The sequence below is a fragment of the Brassica oleracea genome, chromosome C3, assembly GCF_000695525.1.
Source record: "Brassica oleracea var. oleracea cultivar TO1000 chromosome C3, BOL, whole genome shotgun sequence".
In the NCBI taxonomy this organism is placed as follows: domain Eukaryota; kingdom Viridiplantae; phylum Streptophyta; class Magnoliopsida; order Brassicales; family Brassicaceae; genus Brassica; species Brassica oleracea.
The window spans coordinates 503,481-526,269 of NC_027750.1; the positions used below are offsets into that span (position 1 = coordinate 503,481).

The 22,789-nt window shown below is 38.7% G+C and overlaps 6 protein-coding genes and 3 pseudogenes across 8 annotated transcripts in view; 6 read left to right on the top strand and 3 right to left on the bottom strand.

The window, feature by feature from the left end:
- Positions 1 to 408: 408 nt before the first annotated feature.
- LOC106329597 lies at positions 409 to 1,352 on the top strand (annotated as a pseudogene).
- Positions 1,353 to 1,431: 79 nt separating this feature from the next.
- Positions 1,432 to 1,752, top strand: LOC106332990 (mediator of RNA polymerase II transcription subunit 4-like). The gene has a single exon (XM_013771468.1). It carries the CDS (start codon positions 1,491 to 1,493, stop codon positions 1,725 to 1,727), a length of 237 nt encoding a protein of 78 aa, XP_013626922.1. The 5' UTR covers positions 1,432 to 1,490; the 3' UTR covers positions 1,728 to 1,752.
- A 760-nt stretch (positions 1,753 to 2,512) lies between these two features.
- LOC106336129 (60S ribosomal protein L4-1-like) lies at positions 2,513 to 4,160 on the top strand. Its single transcript, XM_013774859.1, has 2 exons — positions 2,513 to 3,668; positions 3,886 to 4,160. The coding sequence occupies exons 1-2, from the start codon at positions 2,562 to 2,564 to the stop codon at positions 3,997 to 3,999; spliced, it is 1,221 nt and encodes a 406-aa protein (XP_013630313.1). The 5' UTR covers positions 2,513 to 2,561; the 3' UTR covers positions 4,000 to 4,160.
- Positions 4,161 to 5,292: 1,132 nt separating this feature from the next.
- On the top strand, positions 5,293 to 12,226 carry LOC106334874 (E3 ubiquitin-protein ligase UPL4-like). Of its 2 annotated transcripts, none has more exons than XM_013773260.1 (16): positions 5,293 to 5,469; positions 5,641 to 6,347; positions 6,455 to 6,565; positions 6,676 to 6,792; positions 6,876 to 7,034; positions 7,122 to 7,283; positions 7,425 to 7,574; positions 7,669 to 7,790; positions 7,882 to 8,962; positions 9,300 to 10,463; positions 10,558 to 10,788; positions 10,875 to 10,979; positions 11,066 to 11,146; positions 11,231 to 11,299; positions 11,388 to 11,516; positions 11,672 to 12,226. In XM_013773260.1, the coding sequence occupies exons 2-16, from the start codon at positions 5,673 to 5,675 to the stop codon at positions 11,948 to 11,950; spliced, it is 4,635 nt and encodes a 1,544-aa protein (XP_013628714.1). In that variant the 5' UTR covers positions 5,293 to 5,469; positions 5,641 to 5,672; the 3' UTR covers positions 11,951 to 12,226. The 2 variants fall into 2 exon arrangements, with proteins under 2 accessions (XP_013628714.1, XP_013628715.1); XM_013773261.1 differs by lacking the exon at positions 5,293 to 5,469 and having other exon boundaries at positions 5,673 to 6,347; positions 11,672 to 11,755; positions 11,885 to 12,226.
- A 35-nt stretch (positions 12,227 to 12,261) lies between these two features.
- Positions 12,262 to 13,667, bottom strand: LOC106334875. Its single transcript, XM_013773262.1, has 2 exons — positions 13,194 to 13,667; positions 12,262 to 12,936 (listed from the first exon to the last, which is right to left on the bottom strand). The coding sequence occupies exons 1-2, from the start codon at positions 13,665 to 13,667 to the stop codon at positions 12,313 to 12,315; spliced, it is 1,098 nt and encodes a 365-aa protein (XP_013628716.1). The 3' UTR covers positions 12,262 to 12,312.
- Positions 13,668 to 14,214: 547 nt separating this feature from the next.
- On the top strand, positions 14,215 to 15,773 carry LOC106329598 (annotated as a pseudogene).
- Positions 15,774 to 18,573: 2,800 nt separating this feature from the next.
- LOC106333242 lies at positions 18,574 to 19,937 on the top strand (annotated as a pseudogene).
- Positions 19,938 to 20,454: 517 nt separating this feature from the next.
- LOC106331769 (40S ribosomal protein S23-2) lies at positions 20,455 to 21,541 on the bottom strand. Of its 2 annotated transcripts, none has more exons than XM_013770182.1 (4): positions 21,451 to 21,541; positions 21,049 to 21,204; positions 20,834 to 20,960; positions 20,455 to 20,751 (listed from the first exon to the last, which is right to left on the bottom strand). In XM_013770182.1, exons 1-4 carry the CDS (start codon positions 21,453 to 21,455, stop codon positions 20,611 to 20,613), a joined length of 429 nt encoding a protein of 142 aa, XP_013625636.1. In that variant the 5' UTR covers positions 21,456 to 21,541; the 3' UTR covers positions 20,455 to 20,610. The 2 variants fall into 2 exon arrangements, with proteins under 2 accessions (XP_013625636.1, XP_013625637.1); XM_013770183.1 differs by lacking the exon at positions 21,451 to 21,541 and adding an exon at positions 21,423 to 21,442.
- A 148-nt stretch (positions 21,542 to 21,689) lies between these two features.
- LOC106332071 (mitochondrial import inner membrane translocase subunit TIM14-3-like) overlaps positions 21,690 to 22,789 on the bottom strand; it is a 2,339-nt gene continuing 1,239 nt past the window's right edge. Inside the window, exons 2-3 of the mRNA XM_013770535.1 lie at positions 22,174 to 22,352; positions 21,690 to 22,020 (exon numbers count right to left, since the gene is read on the bottom strand). Of these exons, the coding sequence (XP_013625989.1) occupies positions 21,864 to 22,020; positions 22,174 to 22,352 (336 nt within the window). The 3' untranslated portion in view covers positions 21,690 to 21,863. The remainder of the gene's footprint in view (positions 22,021 to 22,173; positions 22,353 to 22,789) is intronic.

Here is a 22,789-nt window from a genome sequence, read left to right on the forward strand (position 1 = left end):
GTTTCAAAATTTACTTTGAATAATTTTTTTTGATAAAAGTTTTGAACTAACATTGATAAATTTTTTAAATTATAAATTACTAAAATTATTAATCCCACAATGAAAATTTTGTTATCAGTAATTTAAAGTTTTTGCTATTAAAGATACACATGATCAAAAAAACATATGAGTAGCATCATTTAATAGACATTAATATTAAAAATATACTATGTATGTTAATGTCATTTAAATTTGATTACATATCCTATCAAATTTTTTAAAAAATTATTTGGATTAATAAAACTGATTTATACGTTCGCACCAATTTAATTATATATGTAATAGTTACTGAGTTTTAATTATTCAATATATATTTATTATTTCATAATATGTAAGAATATATAATACATAAAATAATTTATATATATAATGTTTATACCGCGTAAGGTGCGGATCTTAGTATATATTTATTTGTTCATGAGTTTTGTAATTCGTAGTTTTCTTTCCCCACTTTCGACGATTGGTTATTTCTGGTCATATATTGATACCAATTACCAAAGACAACGTATCAGCTAGCAAATACCACTAAACCCATAAACAGACACATACTCAACCCTTTCTCCTTAACGATAACCGGGAAATTGAACTCAACCCTTTCTCCTTAACGATAACCGGGATATTAAATCGTATTGGTCTGGCTCAAGAGGATCTTTAGAACCTTCTGGCTCGCTCTAAAGGTTTGAGAAGTAGGTTATTATTATCTTTTTCCAGTGATCCAAGAGATCCTCGATCTCCAAGAGGCGAAGCAGAAGGTCGCGCGTGAGGTCAAATCCAAAGATTCGTCTCTTCTCGCCTTCGCCAACAAACTCAAGGAAGCAGAACGCGTACTCGACACGCTCGTCGACGATTACCGCAAGCCCAAACGAAGCAAAACTGAAGACTCTTCGTCCTCTGTTACCACCACAGTCTCTTCTCAGCTCACGCTTAAGGACATCTTAGCTTACGCTCACAAGATTAGCTACACAACATTTGCTCCTCCGGAGTTCGGTGCAGGGCAAGCACCTCTCCGTGGCGCATTGCCACCAGCTCCACAAGACGAGCAGATGAGAGCTTCTCAGCTCTCTACTACACCTTCGCTGATCTCGACATCGGTCTACCGAAAACGGTAGAAAACGTTGAGAAGAAGGTTGAAGCAATCATCGAGCCGCCGCCACCACCACCAGAGAGTATGAATCTTTCTGCAATTCAAAACCTGCTTCCACCGAATATAGCGCCGGCAGGGCCGGTCCTGGGCAAAACGTAACGAAACATTGGCCTTAACCCAAAAATTTTGGAAAAAATTACACAGATAAAAAAATTACACAGATAAAAGCCCCCAAATTTTTTATTTTTAGGCTTCCTAACTTACCAAAAATTTTTTTTAGCTGGAATCTTTTAAAAACCGTCTGCAGCAGCTCCCTAGATCTGAGGACCGGCCCTGTATAGCGGTTCCATCTGGATGGAAACCAGGAATGCCGGTGGAATTGCCTAAAGATTGGCCAATGCCACCTCCTGGATGGAAGCCAGGGGACCCTGTTGTGATACCGCCTGCACCTAGAGCCAAGGAGCAGCAACAGATGCGGCTTCCTCCAGGGCTTCACAGGCCGCCTGACGTCATACAGGTCCGAGCTGTTCAGCTCGACATTTTGGAGAGTGATAATAGCAGTGATTACAGCAGCGATGATGCCAGCTCAGATGACGAGGAGTAAGTCAACATTATAATTGATGGTTCTCGATTATAAATCGATTATAAAGTAATGATTGACCTTTTATGTTACTGCTAATTCTTGATCAAAGTTTTTGAGTGACTAATGTGAAATTTTCTACTTGGTTTCATTTTGTTTGTTAGTTTATTTATGTGGATAGATTTTAGTATATGCTTCATCATTTCCAGTATCAGAATTGTTCCTTTCGGCAGAAAGCGGTTGACAGTTGCCAAGTCTGGAGGCTTTTCGCACCAAAAACTGTTTACAGAATAATTATTGCTTGTCTTTTTCTAGATTCAGTCTTTGGCTGCAGTGTTTCTAGTAAGTTTCAGTTAATCCAGAAAGCATTTGCTGCCTTTGGCTACAATGTTGGCTACAGAGTTGGATTGTTATAGACTTGTTTCACCAATATCACATTCACAAGTGAACATTTCAAACTTATGCTTTATACTGAAATTCAGAATGCAACTTTTAGTTATCATTTTAATCTTCACCATCTCAACATTATAATTTTTCTACACAGTAAAATGCCACACATACACCATCGGAGTACATAAAACCCTTATTAGTTATTAGAACACCTACTCAAAAATCTTATGGTTGGTGTCTGAACAAAATGAAATTAAATGAAATTTTATTAAATATTTTTTTTATTTTTAAATCGTAAATTAAAGAAGAAGCCGCAAACAAACATGGTAAAAGCCGTTTAACTAGGCCTATGGGCTTTTAAGGCCCGCTTATACGTCCACACCATTTGCTATATAACTCCCCTGAAGCCCTAACCGCATTTTGCCTTCGTACCCTAAACGCACAGCCACACTCCGTTCCACCCAAAAAATGGCAGCCGCCGCCGCACGCCCTCTAGTCACCGTCCAAGGACTCGACGGAGACATGACAACCGACCAATCCACCACCGTCTGCCTACCCGACGTCATGACCGCGCCCGTTCGACCAGACATCGTCAACTTCGTCCACGCCCAAATCTCAAACAACAGCCGTCAGCCTTACGCCGTCTCCAAAAAGGCCGGTCACCAGACCTCCGCCGAGTCCTGGGGAACCGGACGCGCCGTTTCCCGTATCCCTCGTGTTCCCGGTGGTGGAACCCACCGCGCAGGTCAAGCGGCCTTCGGAAACATGTGTCGCGGTGGTCGGATGTTCGCTCCGACTAAGATCTGGAGACGCTGGCACCGTCGCGTCAACGTCAACATGAAGAGGCACGCGATCGTCTCGGCAATCGCCGCCACCGCGGTTCCCGCGCTCGTGATGGCACGTGGCCACAAGATCGAGAATGTCCCCGAGATGCCTCTTGTTGTTAGCGACTCAGCTGAGGCCGTTGAGAAGACTAACGCCGCAATCAAGGTTTTGAAGCAGATCGGTGCTTATGATGACGCCGAGAAGGCGAAGGATAGTATTGGGATTAGGTCTGGTGTTGGTAAGATGAGGAACCGTCGTTACATTTCTAGGAAAGGTCCTCTTGTTGTGTACGGAACCGAGGGAGCTAAGATTGTGAAAGCGTTTAGGAACATTACTGGCGTTGAGCTTTGTCACGTTGAGAGGCTTAACTTGTTGAAGCTAGCTCCTGGTGGTCATCTTGGGAGGTTTGTTATTTGGACTAAGTCTGCTTTTGAGAAGCTTGAGTCTATCTATGGATCGTTTGAGAAGCCGTCTGAGATGAAGAAGGGTTATGTCTTGCCTCGTGCGAAGATGGTGAATGCTGATTTGGCGAGGATTATTAACTCCGATGAGGTTCAGAGTGTGGTGAAGCCGATTAAGAAGGATGCGAAGAGAGCTGTGATGAAGAAGAATCCGTTGAAGAATCTTAATGTGATGCTTAAGTTGAATCCTTATGCTAAGACCGCGAAGAGGATGTCTTTGTTGGCTGAAGCGCAGAGGGTTAAGTCTAAGAAGGAGAAGCTCGAGAAGAAGAGGAAGAGCGTCTCTAAGGTAAACTCAACGCTCTCTCCTTTCTCTAAGCCTTTTTTTTTTATGTGGGTTACAGTTTGTTTAATCTTGTTGAATTCAGACACATTACATTTAGATTAGTTTTGTATAACTCATGTTCTGTCCTGAACATTTCATAGGTTTTTTTAATTCTTTTTTGCTTTAGAATCCCAAAGCTGGACTCATTTCTCAAACTCGTTTGTTTTCTTGTTTACTCTAGGAGCAATCACAAGCCATTAAAGCAGCAGGAAAGGCGTGGTACCAGACTATGATCTCCGACAGTGACTACACAGAGTTTGATAACTTCACCAAGTGGCTCGGAGCCAGTCAGTAACAAGAATATTTTATGATTTTGTCGTCTCATATAAGATTTTGGTTATATTTTATGTTTTCTGATCTTCATTTCTCTTGGATTTATCTGTGTTCTAATCTATTGAGGACTTATCTTGTTGGGTTAAGAGGATTTGGTTATGAACATGTTTCAACTCTTCAATTGTTAGTGATTTTGATCATCTTTTCTTTATCATAACAAACCGTAGTTGTAAATGTCTATTCTAAGGATGAGAGTTAAATCGTTAGTATGTTACCACCACTACTATAGGTCACTGAAATTGTTAATCACCTACTGATCTTACCTAGTTTCTATCTTTAAACACAGAGAATAAATGTAGACCGGATAGGTCCAGCATCGTCAGCCCTTTAGACATAACTAGGTCGTTCCAGCCCAGAAGATATGATAATTGTGATTCCTTGGCCCTCAAGTTTCTGTTAACCAAACCAACAAAGGTGAGATCTTTTTTGTCAACAAAGTTAGATTTTGTTCTAATTAATTGGAAATATAAATTCTCTCCGAAAAAGGTGTGGTCACAAATTTCCATATAGTTTAGTTTTTGTAGATATTTTGTCACTATACCTGTAAATTACAAGGAAACTAGTGAGAACATTTGGAACAATAGATTTAAACTAAACATATAATTCATTCATTATGTTAAAGTAGTTTTGGACGTTCCAGAATTATTTCCAAATTAATTATCATGAGAAACTAGTTTAAGTAAATCATTTTTTTCATTTTTCTCTTAAATACTATATTGAGTAATTTTATGAAGATATACTAATGATTTTAATACCTTCTTTCCGACAAATACATTCAGTTAGATTTAGGTGGCGGAAGAATTGTTGTGATTGTTTATAGTTTCATCTCTTAAAAGAAACCCTAAAGTAAAAGACTTAATGACGCATTAATCATGCTGCATGTAATATAAAAAAAAGAACTAATTAAGCTATGAAATAAGTAAAGATAGATTAATTTGTGGAAAAAATGGAAAAGAAGCTTTTGAGTAATTGCACGGCTTACAACTGTTAATAAAGACACGTGGCAAAAGTATAACATAAGGCGGTGCTAATTACTCTGTTCCCAAAATCGGAAAAGAAACGACTTACAAAACACTTCATCCGTCGGATTAGTCTATCAACCAATACGAAACGTCCGATCTAATCAGACCTTTCCCTTTACATTCGAAGTACCGTGTGCTCGCCCGCAGAGGATAAGTTCTTGTCTAACCCAGCGTCTTAGCAAATAAGCAAGGAAAGTGATATATATACACAGACACACACATAGATAGAGATATATCATCATACTATAGTTTATGTGATTTCTGGAGATTAAAAAGCCCTAAAGACTCTCCTCTCTCTGTTATCTCAGAGGATTATTTAAGCTTCTCTCGATTCCAATCAAAGCAAGCCATCGCTTTCTTTCTTCACAGAGATCGTCGCTGTGACTTGAAAAGCTATCTGATCACGAGAGGTCTCTCTTTTATAAACTGATTTTGATTTTCACTGCGATCATCATGATCTTCGGTGAAGCGTATCTGTTAGCTTGATTTGATTCGCTCTCTCTGTGATTTTTTACTGTTAATCTGCACTGATTTTGGGATAGTGATTGATTGAAACCTCGACTTGATATTTTGATTCCTAGGTTGAAGTATTAATTTCAAGATCGAAGAAGTGATGGAGAACAGAGGGCAGAAACGAATGGAGGATGTGGAGGAGCTACCTGCTGATAAGAGAGCTTGTAACTCACAAGACTCTAGGTCAAGCTCATCTGGTGGCTCGTCTGTTCAGAGCCAGTCTCAAGAAGCAGCCAATGGAGCGAGTTCAGGGCACGAAACCACTGACGCTGATATGGACACTTCTTCGTCTGACTCTCCTTCTAGTCATTCAGATGGAGAGCCAGAGAAGGAGGAGGAGGAGGAGGAGGACACGGACTATGGATCTTGCGATTCCGATGATGAAGAAGGTGAAAATCCGAGGCACAAGGCGCTTCAGGATGTTCAGTGGGGGAGATCATCTGAGGATCAGCAGAAACTGAGTTCTCTCGTGACGAGATTGAGTGAAGAAGTCGATCCTTCTTTGCAGTTGACTGGTCTTACTGAGCTGTGTGAAGTCTTGTCTTTCTGTACTGAAGACTCGCTCTCCACCGTTATGGCGGATACGCTCGCGCGTGTGCTTGTTAAGTTGGCTAATCACGAGAGCAATGCAGATATCATGCTGCTCGCTATCAGGGCCATTACTTACTTGTCTGATGTTTATCCGCGGTCTGTAGCATTCCTTGTGAAACATGAGACTCTCCCTGCTCTTTGCCAGAGACTTCAGGCAATTGAGTACCTGGACGTTGCTGAGCAGGTACTATTACCTTTTCCCACATGAGCCCCTTTTTTTCTTCTTACACACACCTCAAGAGACCTTGTTTTGGTCAGTGTTTTAATTCTAACTATTGACTTGGTGGACAGTGTTTGCAAGCACTTGAGAAAATATCCAAAGATGAGCCAGTGGCGTGCCTGAATGCTGGAGCAATTAAAGCAGTGCTTTCTTATATTGATTTCTTCTCAACTAGCTTACAGGTTAGGGAGAATGATCTTGCTATATCAAATTTCTCTGTTTTTGTGACTTGGTTTAGCTATAGTGGGTGACTTTACGAGAGTTATTGATTTGAATATCGCATTTGTATCAGAGAGTCGCAGTTTCTACTGTGGTGAATATATGTAGGAAGCTTTCATCTGAGTCTCCCTCGCCTTTTATGGATGCTGTTCCAATTTTATGCAATCTTCTTCTGTATGAAGATCGACAGGTGAGAATGATAATCAGTTCTCTCTTCTTCTTATCTTATCTGAAAAATGTTCTTCTATTGATAGTAATATGTTGTCCTTGCAGTTGGTGGAGAGTGTGGCTATTTGCTTAACAAAAATAACAGATCAAGTTAGCGAGTCACCTGAAATGTTGGATCAACTATGTAGCCATGGACTGATTCATCAATCCATACATCTTTTAAACTTGAATGGCCGCACCACCCTATCTCAACCTGTTTACAATGTACGCGAGATCTCTTCTTCTTTTGGATGATCGCCCTTGCTATTCATTGCATTAACATAACATCTTTGTACTTTGGGTTTGTGGCAGGGTGTGATTGGATTGCTAAGAAAACTATCTTCTGGTTCAACTTTAGCCTTCAGAACGTTATATGAGCTTAACATTGGCTACAGACTAAAAGAAATTATATCCACGTATGACATTTCCCATTCAGTGTCTTCTACAAATCCCATCACTGCATGTTCCAACCAAGTAAGAGTATTTTCATTTATACTCAAACATAGGGATTCTTTTTTTCTTTTCAAAATAGTCATCTCTCAAAGTATCTTTTTGTGGAAGGAATGCAATGATAGTGATTTTAATGTTGGGGATGAAAACCAATTTACTACTCAGGTGCATGAAGTCCTGAAGTTGGTGATTGGGCTTCTTCCATCTTCACCTGTAGAGGATAATCAGCTGGCATTGGAAAAGGAAAGTTTTCTTGTCAATCAGCCCGATCTCTTGCAACAATTTGGAGCAGACGTGCTTCCTGTTATGATTCAGGTTAGTTCCGACATACAGTTTTATGCTCTGTGCATACGAATTTTATGGTTATTTCTCTCCTAAGAGTATGATGTATCTTGTGAATTCCTTGTAGGTACTAAAATCTGGAGCGAACGTATATGTTTCTTATGGTTGTCTATCAGCAATCCACAAGCTGACTTGCTTGAGTAAGTCAGCCGATTTTGTCGATTTACTGAAGAATGCAAACATTTTAAGGTACTTCGTTTTGTTTTCTACTTTTCCTTTTTCTGTTGAAAATTCCTTAATCCTGTTGTTTTCTAGCTAATGATATTTCATGATGCTGCAGTGTTTTGGCGGGCATTTTGTCAAGGAAAGATCATCATGTGGTTGTTGTAGCACTACAGATTGCTGAAGTGCTTCTTGGGAAATACAGTGAAGATTTTTTGAATTCGTTTGTAAAGGAGGGTGTTTATTTCGCAATCGAAGCGCTTTTAAACTCGGGGCAACAGAGTCAAGGATCAACTGACGTTTCAGAAGAGCCTGTTCCGAAAGAGACTGTGAAATGCTTGTGCCAGTCTTTTGAAAGATCGATTTCCTCTTCTTCACAAACTTGTAAGATTGAAAAGGATTCTGTCTACATTCTCGCAACACGTATCAAGGAGAGTTTCTTTGGACCTGAGGTATTCGACTCTCAGAAAGGCTTGACAGATGTTCTCCAGAACCTCAAGCACTTGTCTGCAGCCCTTGACGATTTGATGACTGTACCTATTGATGCACCTGCCCTGCACGATGAGAAGTTCTTCTCAGTATGGAGTCAAATCATGGAAAGGCTGAATGGAAGGGAATCTGTGTCCACATTTGAATTTACAGAGAGTGGAGTTGTGAAGGCACTGGCAAATTACCTGTCTAATGGACTCCACCAAAGGAAATTTAGCAAAGGCGATCCAGAATGTGATAGTTTACCATTTGTTGGTAATAGATTTGAAGTGTTCACAAGATCACTTTGGTCTGATGGCGAGGCAACTTCATCCGTATTAATAAGGAAGCTCCAAAATTCCTTATCTTCATTAGAGAGCTACCCAATTGTCCTAAGCCAGTTTTTGAAGCAAAGGAACTCATTCGCGACTGTTCCCAATGGACGTAGCACAAGCTATCCAATCCTAAGAGTTCGTTTTGTCAAAGCAGAGGGGGAGACTTGCTTGCGTGATTACTCCCAAGACTTGGTCACCGTTGACCCACTTTGCTTCTTGGATGCTGTCGATCAATACATGTGGCCTAAAGTGCAGTTAGAACCTTTAGATTCCGTTGAAGAAAAAGATCAAGCTATGGAATGTCCATCTTCTCAGCTGCAGTCAACTTCTATATCTTGTCAAGGTGAAAGCTCAACCCATATGGAGATTGACAGTCCTAATGCATCTCAGTTGCAGGTAATTTCTAATCTTAGCCTTGCGGAAGTAGCATCTCCAACATTCCTTTTACCTTCAGATTTTGCTTTGTTTAGGATGGATTCAAAAGTCTAGAATGAGTTTAGAGGAATCAATTGTGTTTTAGAACAGAGTTCTCTGCTTAAAATTTTATTCTTAGCTGCACCACCATTCCACAAGTAGCAGTATTTTGAATTCAAGATGAGCATTAGGTAATGTTTCGATTGTTGGTTAAGAAGTTGACTTACTTATTATCTTTTCTTCTCTCCAAGCTTCTTTTGTTGGTTACTATACTATGTATATTTATCTTTTGCGTCTTTGGACTTTTTCGTGTGTGAAGGGATCTCAAGAGGAAGACCAAGAGCAGCTTCCAGATTCAGGGGAAGAGAATACTTCCTCATCTGAAGAGGAGGATGCGTTACCTAGACTTTTGTTTCGTCTAGAAGGGCTCGAACTGGACCGCTCTTTGACTGTATACCAGGCTATTCTCTTGCACAAACTAAAATCAGCAAGTGAAACTACCAACGATTCCAAGCTGAGTGGATCCCACACCATCACGTATGAAAGGGCCCCACAACTTGCAGAGTCTGATGAAAATCTGTTTCCTCTCGGATCTATGGACAATGACGAGTATCACCCTTTTTTATCCTTCTTGTTTGCTCAAAGACTTGGTTTGCGCCACAAAGCAACTAATCCTCCTGCGTACGACATATTGTTTCTGCTCAAGAGTCTGGAGGGCATGAACAGATTTCTCTTTCACCTGATTTGTCATGAACGGATAAATGCTTTTGGGGAAGGTAGGCTGGAGAATTTGGATGATCTGAGGGTGCAGGTTTGTCCTGTGCCGTATGCTGAATTTGTTAGTAGTAAGCTAACAGAGAAGCTGGAGCAGCAGCTGCGTGATTCCTTTGCTGTGTCAACCTGCGGTCTACCACCGTGGTTTAATGATCTAATGGGTTCATGCCCTTTTCTGTTTAGTTTTGAAGTCAAAACCAAATACTTCCGGCTATCAGCATTCGGTTCGCAGAAAGTCCATCATCATCCACAACACCTTAGCAGTGAAGGGCGCCCAGTAACTGGTAGTTTACCTCGCAAAAAGTTCTTAGCTTGCCGTGAAAACATTCTAGAGTCTGCTTCAAAAATGATGGAGTTGCACGGCAACCAGAAGGTGGTAATTGAGGTTGAGTACAGTGAAGAAGTGGGAACTGGTCTTGGGCCAACGCTTGAGTTCTATACACTTGTCAGTAGAGCGTTTCAAAATCCAGACCTTGGCATGTGGAGGTGTGATCGTAGTTCCTTTGCTGGAAAACCGAAGGAAGACTCAGGATTTTTGGTGGCTCCTTCGGGACTCTTTCCACGACCTTGGTCAGATGCATCAGCTGCTTTCCCAGATGTGTTGCAGAAATTTGTCCTCTTAGGGACAGTGGTAGCAAAGGCTCTACATGATGGACGAGTTTTAGACCTTCCTTTCTCTAAAGCCTTCTATAAACTGATTCTCGGACAGGTAAATTGGGTTCTTCACGCATCTCATCTTACATATCCATATCTCTTACCGACTTTTGTAAAAATCTTACGGAGCAAGTTTTTATTTCGTGTAGGAGTTGAGTTCATTTGACATCCACTTCGTTGACCCTGAACTTTGTAAAACACTGGTGGAATTGCAAGCTCTGGCACGGAGGAAAAAGGTTTTCTCAGAATCACAAAGTGATGCCCGAGCAGCTAAGTGTGATTTAAGTTTCCGTGGAACAAAGATTGAGGACCTTTGTCTTGAATTTGCCCTGCCTGGCTATTCGGACTATGATCTAGCTCCCCATTCTTCTACTGATATGGTACCCTAATAATTTCAGTTTTGTGAAGGTGTCTATTTCTTAAGTTTCCCGTTCAATGTGGATTGATACTCTCCTTCTCGTTCTAGGTAAATTTGGATAACCTGGAGGAATATATCAAGGCTATTGTCAATGCAACAGTATGTACCGGGATCCAAAAACAAGTGGAAGCATTTCGGTCTGGATTTAACCAAGTACGTTGCCTTCTCTTTATCTACTTTTTTCTCTATTGGTTGTTAAGGGTTGCTTGAATCATTCCTTTTGTTATACACGTTTTCAGGTTTTCCCTATTGAACATCTTGGGATATTCAATGAAGAAGAACTGGAAACTCTCTTGTGTGGAGAACGAGATCTCTTTAATGTAAGTAAACCGTAAACCTTTCAGGTTTTACGGTTTTTAGTAACGTTTTTCATCAACTGAGAAACGAAGTCCTTCCTTTTGCAGATGAATGAAGTATTGGATCACGTCAAGTTTGATCATGGATATACTTCTAGCAGCCCACCAGTTGAAAATGTTGGTTTTTTTTTCCTTTAAACAAAAACCATCTTTCTTTTTGTCTTCGCGGATTAAACTAAATGGTTCAATTGTTCTTGTATTCAAGTTGTTGGAGATTCTGCATGAGTTTGACAAGGATCAACAACGAGCCTTTCTGCAGTTTGTAACAGGATGTCCTCGTCTACCTCCTGGGGGCTTGGCGTCTCTCAATCCCAAACTAACAATTGTCCGCAAGGTCCACTCTTGATTCAAAGCTTCTTTATTTTGCTCCTACGTTATATGTCATACTCTCTCTCTCTCTCTCTCTCTCTCTCTCTCTCTCTCTCTCTCTCTCTCTCTCTCTCTCTCTGTTTTCTCATCAGCCTTGTGTTTCATTTGTTGTTGCAACAGCATGGTAGCGATTCTTCAGAAACTGACTTGCCGAGTGTGATGACATGCGCTAATTATCTAAAGCTTCCACCTTTCTCTTCCAAAGTGATATCTCTCTCTTCATCTTTTGTTAACCCACTCTCTTTCTTACTCATGTTGACAAAAGCCGGTCTCAGGAAAGATCTAACTGTGTTGTGGTTCTGCTTTGTGTTCTGTCTTGTCTGTGTTTTGCAGGAAAAGATGAAGGAGAAGCTAATTTATGCTATAACTGAAGGCCAAGGTTCCTTCCATCTCTCTTAAATTAGCATCTTGTGAAAAATTAGCAGAAGCGGTAGGAGGTGAGAGAAGGAGAAGAGTGGACTGTTAGAAGAAAACAAGAGGATGCTCTTCTTCTTCACATTGCTTTAAAGTTTTCTTTTTTCTAGGATTTTGTACATAAGAATTTTAATCGGTAGAAATAGAAATACATTTTAAAAAGAAAACTCTTGATGGAAAAGGGTTGTATATTATAAAAAAAGAATCACTTCAAAGGTTGTAATATTATTGGAGTATTAATTGACAAACTAATTTGCAGAATCACATGGTTACATAATAAAATTGACAACAATTATTTTATCTTAGAAACCATAGAATAAAAAAATGAAATAGTAATGCCACAGATATTAATGAATCACTTTTTTTGGCAATGCAATAACAAATTTGACAAGCGACTTAGTATCACCAAAAGTAGATGGGACGCCAAACACAAGCCCTTTTGAGATAGACCCAGTCCAGCATGAACTGCCTTCAAATTTGTCATCGAACGACAAGCTCAGATCAAGTACTCCAACATCTGTCTCCTCCTCTATATCGTCACCACAATCGCAGTCGCTAATCGCTTCATCACTCGTATGAATGTCTACCTTCGTACCATCACGTTCAGTAGTAGTACTATTTTTATCACCAACTTGTTCCTTGACGAACAAGAATACATTCGCCCTAGTTGTTTCTCGGTTTGCAACGGCTTTTTTCACGCATGCTAGTGACATTTTCGAGCATGTTTTAGCCAGGAAAACAAGGGGTTCACCGCGGTCGAGAACCGAGGCTGACCTAGACAGTTCAGTGAGGAAATTGATTCTTTTGTTTGATGGGAGGTAGAAGAGTGGTTTGAGTGTGGTCTGATATTGAGCTAAAGAGCTTTGGATTTGTGCCCATTTGGTCAAGAAGTCTGTCTCAAGGAGGATATCAGCTAGTAGGATGCTGCAGCTTATCCCTATTGAGTATCCACCACTTTCAAAGCTAGTCACCTATTAGCAAAATTAAAAGAAAAACACCTCATCATTACAAGTCCAAGAAACTTAGTTTTTTTTTTGACCAAATCCAAGAAACTTTGTTTTAATAAGGGAAAACTCCATAAAAATATCTCAACTAAATTTTCATTAAATTTTTTAACACCCAAATTTTTTAGCTACACAATTTTCACTATATTATATGATATATGGCGTTTTTGACATGTTGATCTCAGTTAATATAGATTTAAGTAAATAGTCAAAGATTAATTTACCTGAACATAGAACAATGGAGAGAATTGAGGATCAATTTCATCAATGTCTGTCCAGAAGACAGTCTCTGCTTCAGCTCTGCCTTTGTCTCTCTTCACCATTTCAAAAAACTCCGGCAAACTCGCCGGGAACCTAGCCTCAACCAGCCTAACGCCACAGTCATTAGCCACCACCTCCAGACCATCTTCATCAGCCGCTGTTGTCTTCCTCCTCCACCGCAGTCTACCAGCAATCATCGGATGCGACGTCAAGGCTCTCCCTAGCGACTCCTTCATCCACCCGGCCACTAACCATCCTCTATCACCACTATCACCTGCATGCTTGTAATATGTGACTGTGTTTAATGTTCGCTGGAATATTCCTGCTCCCAAGGGATCTCCAACAGATATGGAGCGGACTTTACGGTGCTTGGTGACTTCCACCGGCGGGACGGTCTGTATTCCAGCGATCATCGACTTTTGGAATTTAGCTTCCATATTTGGCTCTTATTTGTGAATTGGCTTTAGATCGTCCTTTGCTTTATTTATAGGAACATAAAAAAAAGTTGCTTGCATTAATTCAGACTGTTTACATATATTTTACTTTATCCACTATAGAAAGTATACATGGAGTTTCTCTGCTCATTCACCTTTGCAGTTGGGTGTAGTAAAGCAGTAGTAATATCTCATTCATCAAACTGTAATGGTTGCAACTGCATCATTGGCAACCCCTTTTATTAGCTGTCTGTCATGTGTGGGATATGTAACACGACGTTCAAAACTATTACATGACATGTTAATATTCGACTTATATTATATGATTGATGTTTTAGTTTTTAATATTTAAGAAGTCAAAGTTGTAAAATATGAATGATAAAAGTTTTTCAAAATAAATAAAACATTATAATTTTTAAAAATACAATTGGAGGAGTACATGTATAGGTTTTTCTAATGTTGTTTCGGCCCAATAACATAATAGGCCCACTAATTGAATCACTACCCGCCACTACTTAAAAAAAACGAGAAATGAATCGACGCTTGTGAAGTAAAACCATGTCGGACGAGTGCCGAGAGACAGCCGCCGTAGGAAACCACAGCCACCGCAAAATCAAACAAGCGAGAGATTCAACCAACGGTGTGGATTCCATCAGCTCTCTACCCGACGTGATCCTCCAACACATCTTCTCTCAAATTCCGACAAAATACGCAATCAGAACCTCTGTTCTGTCCAAACGTTGGAAGCACGTATGGTCCGAAACACCTTCTATCGACATCGATTGCTACAGATACGAACCTGGTTCGGTATACGAAACCTTAGCTAGATACTCTCATCTCCCAAAATCACGAGCTTTCGTCTCTCTATCAGCACCACCGAGGCTAAACCTAAACAGATCGACAGCTTGATCGAGTTCGCCGTGTCTCGCAGCACGGAGAAGCTGTCTCTAGAGTTCCGTCATGCTTACGCTGTGGCTTACCGTTTCCCCGAGGTCTTCTTCACCAGCTGCTCTTTAAAGAATCTCTTTGTCGAATCGGGAACTATCCATACGATTCCTGAAGACATTATCTTTGAGAGGCTGTGTGCTTTCTGATGAGGCCTGCGCCAAGATCCTGTCTGGCTCTCCGCTTCTCGAGTGCTTGACGTTGTTTTGTTATAAACTCGAGCGTCTTGATCTGAGCGAGTGTCTGATGTTAAAGAGATTGGATGTTGAATGCTGGGAACAGATGCTGCGGATTGTGGCGCCGCGTATCGGCTTTTTGAGGTTGACTCACAGTGATGAGTCGCGATGTGACTTAGCGGACGTCTCTTCTCTTTAATTGAAGCTAATGTGAACATCTACTGTTCAAGACGTCTTGGTTTCTTGTATGATGACTTTGGCGATCCGGAGACTGGTTTAGCTGATTCACTTCAAGTGTTGATCCTCGAGACGCTTGAGAAGTTGCAGAACGTGGAGAAACTTACTCTGTGTGGGGCTTTATGTCTTCAGGTATTCTCTTATTTTACTAAGTGAAATGATTAAATATTTGCATTTGTCATATAGTTGATATTTTTTTTTTGTATTGTTTAGATCTTATCTCTTGCCGTCGTCTGTGGTGTTCCTTTTCCGATATTCAAGAAGATGGAAGCTTTGACTCTTGAAACGGCTATCTATCCATCTATTGTTCCTGGTGTAGCAAAGCTGCTACAAAACTCGCCAAGATTAGAGAAGATCAAACTAGACACAGTTGACTGCAAAATGTTAGAGGTATATAATATATTTAACCATCAACCACACATTATAGACCATTGTCAATCTTCACTTTTTGTTTGTTTGTAGTTCTAGTATTGTGAAAACATTATTATCTTTTTATTCCTGCTGCATGCAGGAGACTCGTCTTACCAACTACTTGTATTGGAAAGGCTTGGAGACGCGTGGATGTTGGAAACCAAAAGATTTGGACTGTCCGAGTTTGTCTGAACCAGGACTCATGAGTTCTGTCATGAAGTTTCTGATGAAAACAAGTGGAGACGCTTGGCATAAGGTTGGGAGTTACACTTTCTCACTAAACAAAAACTCTGAGTTGTCTTTTGTCACTGACTTGACTCAAGACTGTTTCTTTAGTTGAATATTATTCGTATAATTTTTTTTCTTATAAAGAAGTTCTCTCTGTAATGAAATTATTTATATTTAATAGATTTTTAATTTGACTTTTTGATGCAGCATACTAGTAAGAGATTGATTTATTCACCGACCGACCAATAGTGTTTGAGTATTTTATATTCTTTCCGTTTCATATTAAGTATCGTTTTAGAGAATTTTTTTCGTTACAAAATAAATGTCGTTTTCGATTTTCAATGCAAAATTTATTTTTTATTGGTTGAAATATGGTTAGGTGTATAGGTAATAGTGTTTTTATAGGAAATGTACAAAATTAATTGTTTCCTTAATCTGTGTGCCAAAACCTAAAACGACACTTATAATGAAACAGAATGAGTATTTGATATCTTTAAAAAAAAAATTGAATATCCAAATTAGATTATATTTTTAAAATAAAATAATAAAAATACATAAAAATAGTTACAAAAAATAAATTAATTAATATTGTTAAGTATTCAGCAAAATACTAAACCTTATACCCTAAATCCTAAACCCTAAATCCTAAACGTTAAACCTTAAATTTTTGATAAACTATAAACCGTTGAAAAATCTTAAACCCTAAATCATACATTAAAAACTAAATTTTAATAACACTAAACCCTAAATCATAATCACTAAACCCTAAACCCTTGGGTAAACTCTGAACGTTTGGATAAATCATAAACTTTAGGGTTTAATTTTAAATATTTTTGATTTAGAGTTTATATGTATTAAGTAATTATCATTTTTTAAAAATGAACACAATAAAAAATGGGATCATAACATTTTAGATTCTATCCCTCGCGGAACTACGTGGCGTTCCTTTCCCAACGTTAAAGGTGGTCCAAACTTTGACTCTGTATACCATGTTTGCAAGATCTGTGATTCCTGGTATAGCAAAGTTACTACAAAATTCACCTGGATTAAACAAGCTTATAGTACACGCAACGGAGCCGATGTTGAGAAAGGTATCTTTTATACCGGAAATCTATTTTATACCATGCAAGCTACTCTCTACGTTTTATGAATAATGTCATTTTTTCACCCAAACTGAAATGCATTTTTCTTATTAGTTATACTAATAGCGTTTTAGATGAATACAATTATTTATAAGATTAATATATTTTTTAATTAATATTAAATTTGAAATAGATAAAAATTATATTGAAATTTTAAAATGATAAGAAAAAATGTCAATATGACATTTATAAAATAGAGGGAGTATATATGTCTTTCAACTTTGACATATTTGATAGTTTGCATGTGTTAATATGATTTGGAATAACACTTTACATGCTCTACAGGATTGGGATCTGGATCAAAAAAAGGATCTGGATATGGAGAAGTATTTGGATTCACAAGGCTTGAATCTGGATCAATGTTGGAGATCAAAGTGTGATGGGTTTCCTAGCTCAAGTGATTTTCGATTTAAGGATGCAACATGGTATTTGGAAGTTGTGGCTTCGTTCATAGAAATGGTGCCGAAAAACATAGAGACACTAGAGACGCTAGCTGTAGTGTTCCAACATGTCCGCTGCTATGATGATCCAACATGGTTTGAAGAGTTGCTTCAGATGATTCCAGCGCTTTCTAACAACAATAATGTCTCCATTGTGCTCAGACGCCGCTAATGTATCTGCATCCACATGTTTTTTTTAAGTCTTAATCTTATACTGAACTTAGATGTTCAATACTATTTTGATGTTACCACAAAAAAAAAAAGAGAGTTCAATACGCTTTTGAATCACTTAATTTCCTGCTATCTGACTAACCATTGGGCTTTTGTCTTTTTCTAAACTTATTGCATGTTCACTAAAGTTGGATTAGTTGAGAAGGGCTGAGACTTTACATTTTCCTCAATGTAGTTCAAGCTATCTATCCATCTATTATTCCTGGTGTAGTAAAGCTGCTACAAAACCCACCAAGATTAAAGAAGATCAAATTAGAGACAGTACTGCACCATCATAAATGTATATTTAACCATCAACCACACATTATAGACCATTATCAATCTTCATTTTTTTCTTTTTTATGAAAACATTATCTTTATGTTACTGCATGCAGGAGTGTTCTCTTACCAACTACTTGTATTGGAAAGGCTTGGATACGTATTAATGTTGGAAACCGAAAGATTTGGACTACCCGACTCTGTCTGAACCAGAACTCATGGCTTTTGTAATGAATTTTCTGCTGAAAACAAGTGGGGATGATTGGTATACGGTTGGGAGTTACACTTTCTCACTAAAAAACTCTGAGTTATCTTTTGTAACTACTCAAGAGTGTTTCTTTCGTTAAATCTTATTGGTATAAATATTTTTCTTATTAAAAGGCGTTCTCTCTCTAATGAAATCTGTAATGAAATTATTATTATTTTATATTATTTGATTTTTTTTAATTTTCGATCGTCATATTTGAAATCCAACATTTTTGTAAGTAAATGGTTCTTCTGTCACCTTTTTGTTTTTGTTTTTTGTTTTTTTTTGGTCGAAACTTCTGTCACCTTTTTGTAACACATGGTGATCAATCTTCACTTCATAGTATGCTGTCTCGTTTTTCTAAGCGGGCATGGGTCCAATAATTCAAGAGATCTTCTTCCAAGTAATTTATTATTTAAATAACATTTCTCAATAAAATAATATACTTATAAATTTGTCAAAAAAAGTAGTATATATTAATTAAATATACGAGAAACCATAGCCAACACAAAATGTCCTAGAAACCCTAGCCAACGCAGAACAAAACGAGCATCAATGGATACTATAATCGAAGGAGCTGATACCATAAGCTCTATGCCAGATGTGATCCTCCACCATATCCTCTCCTTTGTTCCCATTGGTCTCGCGATCAGAACTTCTGTCCTGTCCAAACGATGGAAGCATGTATGGTGCGAGACACCTTGTCTCGACTTTTCTCCCTATGTCCGAACGCCGACGGCTCGTGACATAAACCAAACCCTAATCTCCTACAGGGCTCTCAAAATCACGGAGTTCCATCTTGGTAAATTGGAATTGGAGGACTGGTTACCTGAGTCCCAGCTTGATAGCTGGATAGAATTCGCTACGTCCCGTAACGTGAAGAAGCTGTCTCTGATTATGTCTTATATATTGTTTTGATGAAGAGAATTATCGTTTCCCTGATTGTTTCTATCATAGTTCCTCCTTAGAGAACCTCACCATCGATTTTGATATGATTCCAAGATGTGCCGTTTCTTGGAAATGTCTAAGGACACTTATATTGTCACATTCTTTTCAACCTGTTGCTGCTGATGTTCTCTCTGGCTGTCCAGTTCTTGAGACCTTGGCACTGCTTTCCTGTGGTGGAACTCAGTGTATTGATCTGAGTAATTCACCGAGTCTGACAACGTTGACAATCATTCGCCGGAAATACTACAGCATACAAGGGTCAATGGAGATTGTAGCGCCGCACGTCCGTAATTTGAATTTGGGAAACACTGATGAACCATGTACTTTAGTGGATGTATCCTATTTAGCCCTATGTAGGCTTGGCATTAGCCTAGAAGATCAACCTTATGTGGAGATTGATCTTCTTCAACTTGAGAACATGATGCTAAAGATACTAGCAAAAGTGCAAAACGTACAGAAACTTACTTTTGACGCAGCCTTTCTTCAGGTATATATGTAAATTTTTTTTAAACTATTCTTGAGACCATGGTGCTTAGCAAAATTGCCAAAACGTAGAGGTTTGTGATTCATTATTAGCATATGACCTTTTCATCGTTTATGCTAGACTCTATCTCTCGCCCAACTCCGTGATGTTCCTTTCCCAACGCTCAAGGTCCAAACTGTGACTCTTTATACCATGTTTGCAATATCTGTTATGCCTGGTATGGTAAAGTTACTACAAAATTCACCTGGATTAAAGAAGCTTGTAGTACACGTAGTAACGGACCTGATGTGCATAGAGGTATTTTGTTTTACCGGAAACGTCTTTTATACCGTGCAAGCCAACATCTCTTTCACCTTTTTGTTAGGATAATTTGCGTATGGGATTTGATATTTTGTTAAGAAAATCACAGGTGTTAATATGATTTGGAGTAACACTTTTTATGCTCCACACAGGAACGTGATATGGAAAGGTATTTACATTCACAAGGCTTGAATTGGTGGGATCAATGTTGGAGATCAAAATATGAGGGGTTTCCTTCCTTAAAAGGTTTTTGTAATGGAAAAGCGAATTTGATACTGGAACTCTCGGCTTCGTTCATAGAAATTGTGCTGAAAAACGTAGAGACACTAGAGACGCTAGTTCTAGAGTTCAAATATGTCTCCATCAGTCATGATTCAAAATGGTTCCAAGAGTTGCTTCAGATGCTTCCAACACTTTCTAACGACAATAATGTCTCCATTGTGCTTAGACGCTAAAGTGTTTGCATCAATGTTTTATTCAAGTATTGATATTATACAATGTTGGATGTACAATACCTTTTTTTTTTTTTAATCATGCACTTCCATGTCTAACCAACCATTGCTTTGTAAGATTGTTAATCAAATATATATAGTTCTTGTGGGGTTGTGCCTGGAGTTATGTTCACTCATCAGATTGTTTTCCTTTATCCGTAAAGGGTCTTATGTCAGATCTTAAAGATTCATAGCTAAGACTTCAACGTATATAAGTAGTTGATCTAAGAGATGAAACATTTAGAAAACTTGTTCGGAAACTAAACTTAAGACTCATTGAAAATAAATGGTTTAAACACGGTTCTGGAATCTTAAAGCAGAACAGAACATTATGAGTTGTTTGTAACTGAAGAACTATCAGAAGGTAGTTATAACATCAAAAACAAATTCAAAAGCTCGATGCATTGTTTAAGATCTTGGCTTCTCCTTCTTCTCCTTAAAGAGGGCCAAAAGTGAAACACCAGAAACCTTGACGACCTTGAACCTAACTCCGGGAATATCTCCCACAGCATGACCCTTACGACCAAATCCAGCGATCAACACCTCGTCCTGCGACAACAGTAACAGAAGAAGATTCAATATTTGACAGAAGCTAATGAGAGTTTAACAATGGGTTGATTAGAGACTTTACATTTTCCTCAATGTAGTTCAAGCAACCATCGTTGGGGACAAAAGCGGCAATCTTCTTGCCGTTCTTGATAAGCTGAACTCTAGCACACTTACGGATAGCAGAGTTAGGCTGCTTAGCCTCAATACCACTGCACAATCAATCAAACACATTTTAATAATCAATATATCTATAATAAAACACACACAAAAATTTAAATGTTTAAAGATGGGGCTTACATTTTCTCAAGAACGATACCCTTGGCGTGGGAAGAACCAGCAAAAGGCTTCTTCCACTCGTTACCCTGATGGGACTTCTTGTACTGCTTATCAGCCCACCTCTGATTGATCCTAAGCCTTTTGAGCTTGCGCCCTGCTCCCATTCCCCTTGTCTTACTGTCCAACAAAATCATTTTTCAAATTCATCACGCATCAAACAAAAACACAATAAAGACATTCAGCTTCGAGATTATTACAAACGAGAACATTCATATCTACAACCTAAATATCCAACAGTCATCTACCACATGGATTCTACTACAACTCAAAAAATCTCCAGATCAGCTCGATGAAACGCTAAAAAAACAAAAAGAGCTCAAAGAGACAGAGCATACGAAGGAAGCTAAGAGAGGCGAAACGTACCCCATGTTTGTTGATGGAGGAGATGATGATCAATAAGATAGTTTTAAAGCGGCTGCGAAAACCCTAACCCCAGTGACTCCCCTAAATAAATATATGTCAAGCCGATTTTTATAAAATACTCGGCCCATTAACATATAGGCCCATCAACATCCAAAGTGAATGTTTTTGTCAATGGTTTTCTACCAAGCTTGTTGGAACATAATCAGGAAAGTTAGCGAATCTTGAGCTAATTCACCCAATAATTAATCAATTTTTTTATTTTATTTTATTCAGTACATGTGTCTCTGATTACACAGGCTTAAGGTAGGGTTTGTATCATATAACAAATATTGATCATCAACAAGAAATTGGTAGGGTAAGCACATTCAAATGAAGAGTTTCCTTGTGGGGGCGATTGTATCAATATGAGAGAATCAAAAAGCAGAGGCAGAGTCATTGGATTTGCCAAGCATAATATCTTTGGCTTCATTGATCTTAGAAGCGAGATAGTGACTGCCTCCAGCGTCCGGGTGGTTTGCTACCATCACTCTCCTGTGCGCTTCTTTGACCTTCTCCGCCACCACTCTCTCCCTGTCATTATGGTAAAAAAAAAACTCTCAAGTCAACCCACCAAGAGAACAATTACAAAATCAATTATAATGTTCTCTCAAAAACATAAAACTATACAAGGTGCACTGAATCAACTACTACTTTGACATGAGGAATAAGGAAGCAATGAGAGACCTGACTCCAAGGATGAGAGCAGCTTCACGCCGTGTCATGGCAGCTTGGAAACCACCTTCATAAAACTTGCGCATTCTAGGCACGATTGGCCTCGCCTTGAAGGCTTGCCAAGCGAGTATACCATATCTACCAGCTATAGCAGCAGCAGCTACAGTAGCACCTGCAATCATTGGCGTAGCCTGTGTGTAACCCAACAACATACAACTTGAAAATTAAAAAAAAATATATTAAAAAGAAAGGAACCAACTTGGAGTTGGAATCAAAAGTATAGAAGAAACATATTTAGATCAATCTCTCTCTGTTTAGGGATGTTAACTACAGGGTTAGGGCCCAGCCCTCTTTTGTTTATTATAAGCCCAGCCCTATTTTAACTCAACCCTATTTTAACCCTATTATAATCAAGGGTTAGGGCTGGTACCAGGGTTAACTCATTTAATTGAAAAAAATATTTCATTTATTTTTGTTCTTAAATTTTAAAGATAAAACTAGAAAAATTAAGATATGATATGATTCTTTCTTTCAATTTGTTGAGCATCAAAATCAAAAGTTTTCTTCCCAAAATCGCAAAATCGAGTTTTTGCTCCACAACTAAGAATAAAGTTTTTCCGTCAAAAAA

What these genes read in the sequence shown, in the direction of transcription:
- LOC106332990 (XM_013771468.1), top strand. Translation starts at nt 1,491, where the DNA reads ATGCCGGTGGAATTGCCTAAAGATTGGCCAATGCCACCTCCTGGATGG.
- LOC106336129 (XM_013774859.1), top strand. Translation starts at nt 2,562, where the DNA reads ATGGCAGCCGCCGCCGCACGCCCTCTAGTCACCGTCCAAGGACTCGAC. An exon ending in AGAGGAAGAGCGTCTCTAAG is followed by an intron (nt 3,669 to 3,885) that starts GTAAACTCAACG and finishes TGTTTACTCTAG; the next exon opens with GAGCAATCACAAGCCATTAA.
- LOC106334874 (XM_013773260.1), top strand. Translation starts at nt 5,673, where the DNA reads ATGGAGAACAGAGGGCAGAAACGAATGGAGGATGTGGAGGAGCTACCT. An exon ending in ATAAACTGATTCTCGGACAG is followed by an intron (nt 10,464 to 10,557) that starts GTAAATTGGGTT and finishes TATTTCGTGTAG; the next exon opens with GAGTTGAGTTCATTTGACAT. An exon ending in GAGAACGAGATCTCTTTAAT is followed by an intron (nt 11,147 to 11,230) that starts GTAAGTAAACCG and finishes TTCCTTTTGCAG; the next exon opens with ATGAATGAAGTATTGGATCA.
- LOC106334875 (XM_013773262.1), bottom strand. Translation starts at nt 13,667, where the DNA reads ATGGAAGCTAAATTCCAAAAGTCGATGATCGCTGGAATACAGACCGTC. An exon ending in CTCCATTGTTCTATGTTCAG is followed by an intron (nt 12,937 to 13,193) that starts GTAAATTAATCT and finishes TTTTGCTAATAG; the next exon opens with GTGACTAGCTTTGAAAGTGG.
- LOC106331769 (XM_013770182.1), bottom strand. An exon ending in GGTATCGTTCTTGAGAAAAT is followed by an intron (nt 20,961 to 21,048) that starts GTAAGCCCCATC and finishes TTGATTGTGCAG; the next exon opens with TGGTATTGAGGCTAAGCAGC. An exon ending in TGAACTACATTGAGGAAAAT is followed by an intron (nt 20,752 to 20,833) that starts GTAAAGTCTCTA and finishes CTGTTGTCGCAG; the next exon opens with GACGAGGTGTTGATCGCTGG.